General features: G+C 45.8%; 1 protein-coding gene and 1 pseudogene across 1 annotated transcript; both read right to left on the reverse strand.

Annotated features, from left to right (window-relative positions):
* Nucleotides 1-77: 77 nt before the first annotated feature.
* LOC143270693 (homeobox protein Rhox13-like) lies at nt 78-5,908 on the reverse strand. Its single transcript, XM_076561590.1, has 3 exons — nt 3,404-5,908; nt 1,522-1,567; nt 78-303 (listed from the first exon to the last, which is right to left on the reverse strand). The coding sequence occupies exons 1-3, from the start codon at nt 3,778-3,780 to the stop codon at nt 187-189; spliced, it is 540 nt and encodes a 179-aa protein (XP_076417705.1). The 5' UTR covers nt 3,781-5,908; the 3' UTR covers nt 78-186.
* Nucleotides 5,909-7,550: 1,642 nt separating this feature from the next.
* Nucleotides 7,551-8,673, reverse strand: LOC102910017 (elongin-B pseudogene; annotated as a pseudogene).
* Between the last annotated feature and the right edge of the window lie 2,431 nt (nt 8,674-11,104).

An 11,104-nucleotide genomic window follows, 5' to 3' on the forward strand; every position in this document is an offset into this window, starting at 1 on the left:
AAGACCTCTTTGTCAATCTGTTCGAATCTTGTGTACAGAGAACATTTTGCATCTACATTCTACAAAGCAGAAGAAAATATTGTGAAAATCTGTCTTTATTGGTACTGTTATTTTAATGCCAACGATATAGAGACACATAATTTTCAACAGCCCATCTCCATGTGGCTCCTGGACAAGGATGGCATCCTAGGGCTCCTCCATGTCCTTCATGGAAATGTGGTCCTGGATCCCAGGTGGTGCGCTCCTGAGCATCGCTTTCTTCTCACTGGCCCTCTGTTTGGCTCTCCTGTTGTTAAACCAAGTCTGAAAGCAGAGGAGAACAGGAAATGTCTCAGCATGGTGGACACTTTGATGCAAAGAGGCACATCATCGGGACACTGGCATTCTGAACTGCCCATCAGCAGCTGGTTTCCAAATGCTCAGCCACCCAGGGTAGAAGCGGGCAGGGTGTGTTCAGTGTTGGAGGCCATGGCTAGACTCTAGTTAATCCTGCCTTCTTCACAGGAAACTGAAAACAGTACCAGCAATCACTATTTCAGAAAAGTCATAGTATGCCTGCTCCTTCAGATCACACAGGGAGAGCAGCAGCCCTGTGCTAAGTTCTGGAAGAGACTCGGTGCAAGACAAGTGCACATTTAATGTGATTTCCAAGGTGCAGGTTTATGGGTGTCTTATTCACCGATGCTGGGTCATCTCTAAATAATTAACCGGTTTTGACTGTTTCATCCCTTAGACAATGTTTCAAGAGCATTAATTCCCCCTACCCCCAGCTTCCTCCGCCCTTGGGACAGTTTCGAAATTGTGTTAGAGTGGAGGCAACATCTGAATTGAAAACAATCCCCCAGATTAAAATTGAGTGCTGCTATCTTATGCACATTCATAGAGGATGAGGAGCAACCACTTGGACTATGAAGCTCTGTTCCCACATCAGTCTCATCATACTATTCATGAGTTGGTCCATGTGGATTCCATGGGCAGATTGGAAACTTGCCCTGATAGCTACTAGATTATCCTTTAGCTAAGTGTGCACAAATAATTTTGAGTAATTTCATGCAACTGAATCCTTTGATAGCCCTGTTTGATCCTGCATCAACTTGAGTCTCTACAGCAGCATCCTCAGCCCCGAATGACTCCACATTAGTTTCCTGTAAAGGACAATGGTGGTGAGGGAATTAAACATGAGTACTGGGTAAATAACCATGCATTCACAGGTATGTGTTCTACATGTATATAATTATAGAGCCCTTGCTGTGTAAAGACCTTCGCTTTGCACACAGAACATAGGCAGCAAGTGGTTGCTTTGGGTTTCTGTTTCCACCAGGAAGTCACTTTACTTCCAGGAATAGGCAAGAAGCACTAGCTGAAGTATAGTTCTTCCACCTTCCAATGAAGAAGCCAGTGACTGCCATCATAGGAAAACAGGAATCATACACCTACTGAAAAAGACCCAGGACAACTGGTCCAAGACCTGCAGTGCTCCAGATGGCCTGCCCCGCCCCATGCTTTCTCAGATTTACTGACCTGTACTTTAGCTTCAGGCACATTCATGTTTCTGGCAAGCACCCGTCTGTGTAGAGAAAGGCACAGAGATCAGTAGTCAAGGCTATGAGAAGCATCACAGGCTGGAAACAGTGTGTACTTGTGAAAATCTTTGTCTTCCTGCTAAATTCCTCAAGGACTTGTCATTGATAAAGCGACATGTTTTTCAAAGGTTTCATATCATCACAACATTTAAAGTGTTGTGTTGTAGATTGATGGTCAAGATGACTCTAATTAGCTTACACAAATAATTTCAATGCAGTATTTTATAAATGAGTACAAAGGCAGAAGTCTATGATAGAGATATTTTGTAAAATTTAAGCATAGGAATAGGTAGGAAACATGTGAAAGGCTGCATGATGACAGGATCTTATTCTCCTGATTCAATTTCCTGTAAATTTTGTTTAGTATCTAATGCAAAGACCAGGAAGGAGTCAGGTGGGGGGTAGAGGTGTGGGTGGGGAGAAAATGAGACAAAATAGAGCACATCAAAAATATAATCTTCAGTGTATCATAGGACACAACCAAGAGTGTGTAGCCAGAACTGATAGTGGAGACCTGTAAGTCCAGCTACTTGGGAATCTAAGGCAGAAGGGTCACAATATAAGGCCTGAGTGGGCTCTAGTCTAAGTTCAAGGTCACCCTAAGGAAGGTAAAGACCCTAACACAATCAGAAAGAGGAGGCTCGTAGCCCAGGCAGGGAGTCTCAGATTTGTATTCCCAGTACTTGAATATCAGAGAGGATAGCCTCAAGAACAAGATTAGCTCGGTTTACACTAGGAGGTCCATTTCAGCAAGGACTCCAAAGGAAGTCCATTTTTAAAGAATCCAAACACCCCTTTAGTATCCACCAAGAAATGGTGGCTATGGCCATAGATTTAGTGAACTGCCTGTGGAGTGTACACATTCCCTGCCTTCAACCCTCACCACAGACACACAAAAGTGACAAAGACAACAACAGTGTAGGAAAATGTTTGGAAAGAACACTGTCACAATCTCTTACCCAGTGTGGTAGCTAACACAATCAAGAGGTGAGGATGCAGAGAAAACAGGAGCTTCTAGACTGCAGGTGGAAATATCTACTCATGCACTACGTGAGGAAAAGCATTGCTTAGGAAAAGACTCAATCCAGTAACTCCATTTCAGAGTTTACATAGACAAGACCAGAAGCCTGGAGCTGAAGAGAGTTTTGTCATCCCAGGTAACAGAAACCCCACCCCCATAGCCACAAGGCAAAAACAACCCTGAACTCCTCAGAGGAGGGATTCTGAACAAAGACAGGGTATGTTGATACAGTAGTGTGAGATTCAGACCCAAAAAGATCTGAACAGCAGCAGAAACTACAGCTGAGAAGGCCAGGAACTCTGACAAATCAGTCATAAAAGTACTTTGACCTCAATAGAGGCGGCCTGTAGAGCACTACTGTTTACACCAGGAAGGAAGAAGACATCAGGTTCTGGGGTGGAAGAAGAAGGGAATTTTGATACAGTTGTTCAAGAGGAATGGACTTCTAGAGCTCTGTCAGACAAATCATAACATTGCAGAATTCTAAAGCATCAGAATAGTTTGAGTTCCTACACGATTTTCATTCATCCATGTTGCACCATGGTTGAGAACCGAGATAAAGAAGGACATGAGCAGTAAGCACACCTGTCTCATGCCACCACTGCATGAAAACACTAACCTTGATTCAAACATGAGCTCGATGCCACAAAGCAAATTCCCCACACCCATCATGGGGTAGAAGCTACCTGTGGTTTGGAAATGAATGGGGAGGATGGGCCTCCCCAGAAGGGGTAAAGGCCAGGTCAATATGAACACTAGTCTCTGGAGGCCAGGGTGCCTCCTAATGCCAGCCACATACCTTGTGAGCACATCCGGGTACTGGGTTTCTTGGAAAATGGTCTCCATTTCCTGTAGCTGCCACTGTGTGAAATGGAACTGGATTTGGTGCCTGCTGGGCTGGATCCTTGGAACCTCAGCCAGCAAGATGGCTGGCTCCTCTGGGTCTGCCTCCATGGCAACCTGGTTGCTGTGGTCACCTTCAGGACCCAGGCTCATGTGGCCTCCCTGGTTGAGGTTGCCCTGTTGGTTCTCACTGTTGTCCAGGCTTAGAGCTCCTTCATAGACCCTGCCACCTGATTCAGGTGCTCCCTCATGTTCAGGGTGGGGCCCAATGTCGTCCTCATAGTCCTCCAGATGATGGCAGAAGTTGTCGTTGTAATTGTGGAGGTTCTCCATGGCTGCTGCTCCTCAGACGCCTAGTCACCAGCACCCTCCCTGAGGTGTTTGGAATGAGCCTTACCCTGGGGGCTTTCAGTAGGTTGCTGACACAAAGGTTCAGGCCCTCCTCTTTCAAGATTGCTATTGGCTTTCTGAGTGCTTCCTACATTAGTGGGTGTGTCTCTGAAGTGAGAATTGGCTGGGGCTCAATGCAGCCTACACAGCCTGGGGCCAGGGGCTGTGCTCAGACTTCATTCCTCCTTCTAGAGTCCCTTCCTGCTCTTCCTGACCAAAGACAAACGGGATCCATGGCTGCTGGGCCTGTCAACTTGCACATCACCATGTACATCATATCTCCTGGAGAGCTCAGGGTGGATTTTCTTTGCAGTAGGTGATGGTTAGTACAGAGACCCACAGTTGGTCCATGTGCAGCAGCACACAAGAGAAGGTGGAGCACTCAGGTCTAATGGGACATCTCTGTCATACCCCTTGCTCACAGGCATAGGGACAATGAGGATGACTGGTGGAAGATTCTTAAAGCCAGGGGAACTGGTTATCTGTTCTGAAATATTCTTTGCTAGACCTGAAAAGGGGAGACCTCAGGTTCAGGGCCATAAATGCTGCCCTAGTGAAATTCTGATACCTGTTACTACAGCAAGGGCTCTCAAATCAGCATGCTGGGAGATATCATAAAGACTCAAATGCAAACTCGCAAGTACCTGCAGCAGGCAAGGTCCCTGGAGCACTCACATTCTCAGAGACTGAAAATAGACTATGGATTACAATGGCAGAAGAGCACGGTATTGGGACAACATCATGCAGTAAGTTTGGGTCTGTACACCTAGGCCATAGCTCTCCATCTCACTAAGATGGACTTTGTTTATTTGGACCTGCAGCTTCACATATGCAAAGAAGAAGTCCAACTTTTCTATGCACTGACTGACTGTTCCAGAACATTGCTAGAGGCTCAACCTTGTATACAAATTAGAGCTGCTATGAAGCAAAGGTCTCTGAAATCTTGATTACTGAGGGTTCTACAAGTCAGGTGACAAAATGCAGGGAGAAGGCATATTATTCAAGATCTCTGAGCAGGTGAGGGTGAGACCATATGCTCCCTGAGCTGGAATGGAAGAAATGAGTCAGAAACCTCCATGTGATCTGAATAGATGGATTCTTCTCTCTCCCTCAAGGATCAGGACTCTGGCCAGTGTGGCTCTTAGTGCCCAGGATGTCCACAGAGAGGGTGCAAACCACACATCATGTACCCATTCCTCCCACTGTCAAACCTGGGACAAGTCTCTGGGAAATTTCTACCTTGGTCTAAGGTGGGACTTACTGGAGTGTGGATGTGAACAGCCATGACTAGAAACACAGTGTCCAGTGCTGGGGACTTGCTCCACCTGACATTACAAATAATTGTTCCACATAGATGGGGTGATTTGACAAGGCCATGATGAGGGGGCGGAGAATCATGTGGGGTCAGCAAGAAGTAGCATAGCACCTGGAAATCTTCCTCACTTGTCATGGCACAGTGACCACAGCTTGCCAATGTCTCCTCCTGCCTTAAATGTCATTTCTTGAATAGGCTACTATGGTTCAAATACTTATACCCACATTTTTGTAACCTGAAAACAATGGAACCAACATACTGAGAATCCACCTCTTGATTGCTGAGATAATTGCAGGGAAGAAAAGGATGTCATGGCCAGCATGGGTGGTCCAGATATTGGGGGCAGGGCCAGGTTCCATGACATCTGGTTCTTGGACAGATTTGGCAGTCAAGTGCTGCTCTAAAATCTTCAGGGATCGTTGTTCTGGGGACCAGGTGGTGCATCGATCAGCACCACCATTCTATTGCTTCTTCTGAAAATGGCTCTCCTGGTCCTAAACCAATCCTACAAGCAGAAGAAAGGGTTGCTTTAGTACACTGAACGGTACCACCACTGAAGAACACATGCTGTAACCATGTATACTGGCTCAATTTTACTAACATTTTAAAACATATATGGATTCTATCCCTGGGCCAGTGTGTGCTAGGTATGTGCTCCAGGACAGAGCTACTCCCCTAGAAAAGCACCACATTTCTGATTGCCCAGGAACTGTTTATCTATCTAACCATAAGAAAGATTGAAGACTTACCTCAAGTGTGTAGTGATTATTCAGAATGCTGGAAGCAACAGGGTTCATTCTCATTGAAACATTCAAAACACCCCCATGAAGAACCTTAGGACATGTACCACCACACCCAGTCCTTCAGCTGTGGGACAGACGTAGAATATTGCCCCTTCTCTGCATCAATTGATATTTTTAATGCATTTATTCAGGAGAGAATACAGATCTAGCTGGTGGGTTGTTTCTGGTCCCTGCTGTGTGTTGAAAAGTATCAAAAACCCTGGAGAACTATCTCAAGGCTCAAAGCTGTGAAAGGCTCCATGGTGATAGCCTTTTGTGAGTATTCAGAATGCACATTTTATGAGACAAAGGGCACTTTTCCTGCTCTATGCTTCCTCCCTAGCCTCCAAGCATACTGTCTATAGGCCTTTTCCCTTGTGGGCATGTGGTCTGGAAAAGTCAGGGCTGATTGTAATGGTGAGCACAGTTCACATACGTAACCAACAAAAGACAGGTAAAAGGTCTATGGGACGTTTCAGGTTCCTGGTCCCAGTATTGATTGAGAACTAAGCCAAGCATGTGTCATTTACAAACTAAAACAAAACAAGTCTGAGAAAAGGTTTTCTGAGACATGCAGAGTGAAAGTATTGAAAGTGGGCAAGAACATGGTCTCTTCACTTAAGTGAGGCATGCGGGCTGCACAGCCTTCAGAAGGTCATGGAGAACACACTATGTCCACCAAGGGACAGACAAAGCACCGAGGCAACTTATGTTTCAGGTGTCCAGGTTGGCATTTCCTGCCTGAGAAAATGGAGGTCTTTCATCATCTTGAGCCTAGCTCGGCTGTGGTCTTGTCTGGCGTCCTTGGGATACAACTTCAGGGTCCCACTCTTATGCTATAATTATCCTCTAGACAACGTCACAAGACGTGGAGCCCTCACCAAAATTATTATTTTTAGAATACTGACCAGCACATCTGCCTCTGACACACCCATCCATCTTGCAAGATCCTTCCTGAAGTAAAAAGATTCCAACATTTAGGCTTTTTGGTGGAAATAAACTGTATAAGGACATGTCCTGTTTGTTTTCAAATGTTTGTGTCCACACTTGTGTGTGCGCACAGGTGTATACACACACACACACACACACACACACACACACACACACACACACGTACACACACACACTATTCTTCACACCTGCTTTGAGACTTACTTTAGTAACAGGTTTCTTTTAGAGACCAAAATTAAGGGTAATCATCCAAACACAAGCATGTCGTCTATGTACTTAACATGTAAACCTTCATTAAGAGAGCCTCCATGATGAAAAGTGTTAGCCAAATTTTAATCTGAGCTGGAATCCCTCCTGCATTTTTCCAGCCACACCTAAGGCTTCTCACTCATTCTTTTTTTTTAATATTTTAATTTCCTATGGCCTTTAAGGTAATTTGAGAAGTATATAATTATATTTGTATTTTTGTGCCTTAGTATCATTTAGTAGAAATAGTTTAAAAGTCTTTTCAATTTAATTTATTTTTATATTTTTAATCCATCCTAATTCTGTTTACATTGTTATTTTAAGTTTGTTATGTTGTACAAAAATAAAAATTAAAAATTGAAGTTTTAGTAGTAAAGACAGGATACAATTTGTTATTTTGTTAATGTTATAGTGTGTTATTGAATGTATGCTAATTTAACGATGTAGCCATCTATTAAATATTTTGTAATTTAAGTAACCTTTTTTTTTTTTTTGACAGCCAACTCGTCTTCATTGAGGGAATCGGTCTCTAGGCCTGGGGCCCTCATTGCACAGCTTGTTCATTGGCACAGCCTCCAGAATCCTATGGCTTCATCACATCTGGAAGCTCCAGAGAGCTGGAGAAGGGCTCAATGTGCAGGGCTTCAAAGGCATCATCTGCTCAGAAGGCCAGGCCCACTGTGGCTGGGGCCTGTATCCAAGCTGTCTGGCTAGTGAACCCACAGTTGCCCAGAGTTTTTCTGTCATCAAGGAGCTGGTCATCCTTGTACAGGCGCTGCTCTTCTGGAGGCCGCTGGAGGATGACTCGGACCACACGCTTTTGCTGGAACACGGTACTCGACTCTTTGGCTTCCTTGAAGATGGTGGTCTTGTGGCGGCGGATCATGAGAAACACCTTCTCTGATGGTTGTGAGTCCCATGGTGCAGAGCCAGCTCTGGTGCTTTCCCTGAAGGCTTTACAGGAGCAAGGGAAACAAAAGGAGCCATTCTTTCTTCAAAGACAACTCCTGTAATCTAAAAACCTTGCCATGTGGCTCGTGGCTTACTGGTGTCTTCACATGCTTCTTATCATGGTGGCAGCTGACAGTCCTCACTCATTCTTACAGAGACTCATTTAGAACAAGCACTGTCTTAATTTACAACTCATACGCCACTTTAACAGGCAACAAAACACAATCTTTTCAGTTGGACTATGGCACATGCCTTACTCCAGAAAACAATTTCTGCTGGAGCGTCCAGACATGCTTGCTTTGTTTCTAGAGAAAATCAGGGGTTCAGGGAGCACCAAAGGACAGCCTGGATGCACTGCCTGAAAACCAGGTGCCTAGCAGGGCATTCTGCTTACCTTACTTGAAAGCTGGGGTAGCAAGTCTCTTTGAAAAGACAGTCCGGCACCTGCAGCTGAGACTGGGTGAATCTGGTGTGGCTCTGGAAATCCCCAGCCTGGAGACTCTTGGTGCCCTCAGGCATTGCCGCCTCTTGCTGAGGTTGCTGTTGAACACTGCTGCCATGATCACCTTCTGCCTGGATCCCCTTGTCCATGGGGCCAGAACTACCATTGCCAGCATTTGCTCCTTCCATTTCTTCTTCTTTGTTTTCTCCCTCCTCTACCACTCCTGTGGCTTCCTGAGCAAGACCGGACTGAGCAAGCTCTTCTTGAGCAGGCTTGCTTGGAGCAAGTTTGCCCTGATCAAGCTCACCCTGATCAAGCTCGCTCTGTACAAGCCCTCTCTTGCCTCCTTTCTCACCAGCCTTCAGGACCACTGCATTCTCACCTGCTAGAGAGAAAAACACAAAGATAAAGATCTGAGCATCATGGCCATGGATCACTGGAAAGCCTGGAGAGGGGCCACGGGCAGAGCCGGGTAATCGAAGTGCATGGACACTGGCCTTTCCAACAGATTTGCTTCCCGGACTTTGCCCTAGTCCAATCAGAACCATTTTACTGACCATGCTGTTGTTCCTGTTGCTCATCAGCTCCTGGACTCAGCATCCTGTTGAAACACTGGCTGCAGCGCTGGCGAGTGTCTTGTGGGGAATCATTCAATCAGACCCGAGTTCCAAAGCTTTATAACCACGTCCTCACTGTCTGGAGCCACAGGTACAGCTGTGACTCTTGACCGGGAAGGCTTGTCTTCTGGACACTCAAAGTAATTACAATGTGTCCAATAACATTCTTGCCTGCACAGACTCAGTGGCTTTTGGCTTGTCCTCTGAGGTCCTAGCCTGAAGCACGTTAGGGCTGAAAGAGCAGGGAGTACTTTAAAAAACACAGTGAGTGTGGTCGTGGGGGTGCGGAACCTGTGGCTCTGGTTTTCTCCTTAGCTGACACCTCTAGTTTTGCTGGACTGTTCAAATTCAGTCACAGGGAGTAACACAAAGACCTTCTCAAACTCAGCAGGCCCTTGAGCCCAGCTAAATCATTTTATTAAATTATGCAAATGTCCTTCAAACAAAATGCCCCAATCTTGGATGTGCTGTCTTGAAGAGCCCTGTATGATGACAAATATGTAGGTAAGCCAGGGCAAGATCCTCCTGAGAGACTGTGCTCCCAAAAGGGCTGAATTCCGCTGGTATTCACAAGCTCATTCTGATGGTGGAGACCTTGCTCTACATAGCTGTGCTTGCCCAAGGTCCTAGGGTGATCCAGATACCTGAGGCCATCAAAGATCGCCCCTGGGTACTGGCTTCAAACCTGTCTCATAGCTGTGAAGGTGAAAGACAGGAGGAGTAAGCAATTCTGGATTCAGCTCTACAAAGAATAATTGCAGGAAGGGGCAGAACCGAGGAAAAGTTAGAGAGACTCCCCAGAGTAGGTGACATTCCCAAAATTTAAAAGAGCCACTGAGCTCTGTCATTTCCTGGTTTTTGTTTTTATTAGGATCATGGCAGTGTCTGGACAATGGCTGAGGTAATTGTTAGGAGATGGTTTATTTCTCTGTGTTAGCTAGGCTGAGACTGGAGGGCCCAGGGTCCACATGGTCTAGCCCACACCAAGGAGATGATCATGCTCTGTTCACCTATTGCCCACCTAGTCAGGGGTGGCTCAACCCCCTCCCACCACAGGCCCATTTATCCATCCCTGACTAGGCCTTTGTGAGTTGTGAGCTTTGACTGTCTGGTCGCAATTACATACTGGGTGATCTTGTGTCCTCTGACATTTCAGCTGTCCCAGGTGATTTTAACTATACTCAGCTCTCATTCTTCTCAGTCACCAAGAAGCAGCTGCAACTGTCCTTCCTCTTCTCCTTATCTCCTGTGTGGTTACAAAAGGCTTCCCTGAAACCCTGAAATGGGAGGCTTTCTTAGACACAGACTTTACTCCCTCTCACAATTAGCTGCTGTAGAAGCCAGGCTATATAAGGAGACAATAGTGCCATGTGTGCTTTCCTGAAGGACTTGGTGGCCTGGTTGGACTGCCCACACTAGCTGGGTGCCCTGTCTTTATCATTGTGAGACAGCTTGACTGTCCTACTGATCACAGAAACTCTTTGTGTCTCATCTTCAGTGTTCCTGGCTTGGCTGTTTCAAACCAACCCTCCTTTTAGCCCTAGCATCCCTGCAACATATGTGAGCAACTTACAAATTTGAACGTGAGTGCTTTTTCCTCACTAAGGACAGAGACCTAGCTCCTGCATCCATACCAACCCTGGATTCTGAGATAAATTTCCCAAGATGCTGTTCACAGGGATGGTTTGAAGCAGGTAAGCAATCATGCATTCAGGGTGCTCCACAGACTGTTCATTTCTTCCCCTTTCTACAGAACTCACAGGACACTGGGTGTATTCTTTTATTTCTGGCAGTTTGCTCCCAGAGCTTAGCAGACAGTGTTGCAGAGGGATATCTCTCACTGGTGGGTGACTCAGCATCCTTAAAGATGGATGCTTGCTGTGTAACCCAGAGGAGCTGTGGGGTGCACTATGGGAGTAGATAACACAGGAAAACAGCAATGCTCCAATGTGTTATCAGTGTG

The sequence above is a fragment of the Peromyscus maniculatus genome, chromosome X (genome assembly GCF_049852395.1).
Source record: "Peromyscus maniculatus bairdii isolate BWxNUB_F1_BW_parent chromosome X, HU_Pman_BW_mat_3.1, whole genome shotgun sequence".
Taxonomy (NCBI): Eukaryota; Metazoa; Chordata; class Mammalia; order Rodentia; family Cricetidae; genus Peromyscus; species Peromyscus maniculatus.

Coding starts and splice junctions, on each gene's coding strand:
- LOC143270693 (XM_076561590.1), bottom strand. CDS start 3,780: ATGGAGAACCTCCACAATTACAACGACAACTTCTGCCATCATCTGGAG. Junction 1,568..3,403: donor TACCCGGATGTGCTCACAAG/GTATGTGGCTGG, acceptor TTCTCTACACAG/ACGGGTGCTTGCCAGAAACA. Junction 304..1,521: donor TGCCTGAAGCTAAAGTACAG/GTCAGTAAATCT, acceptor CTCTGCTTTCAG/ACTTGGTTTAACAACAGGAG.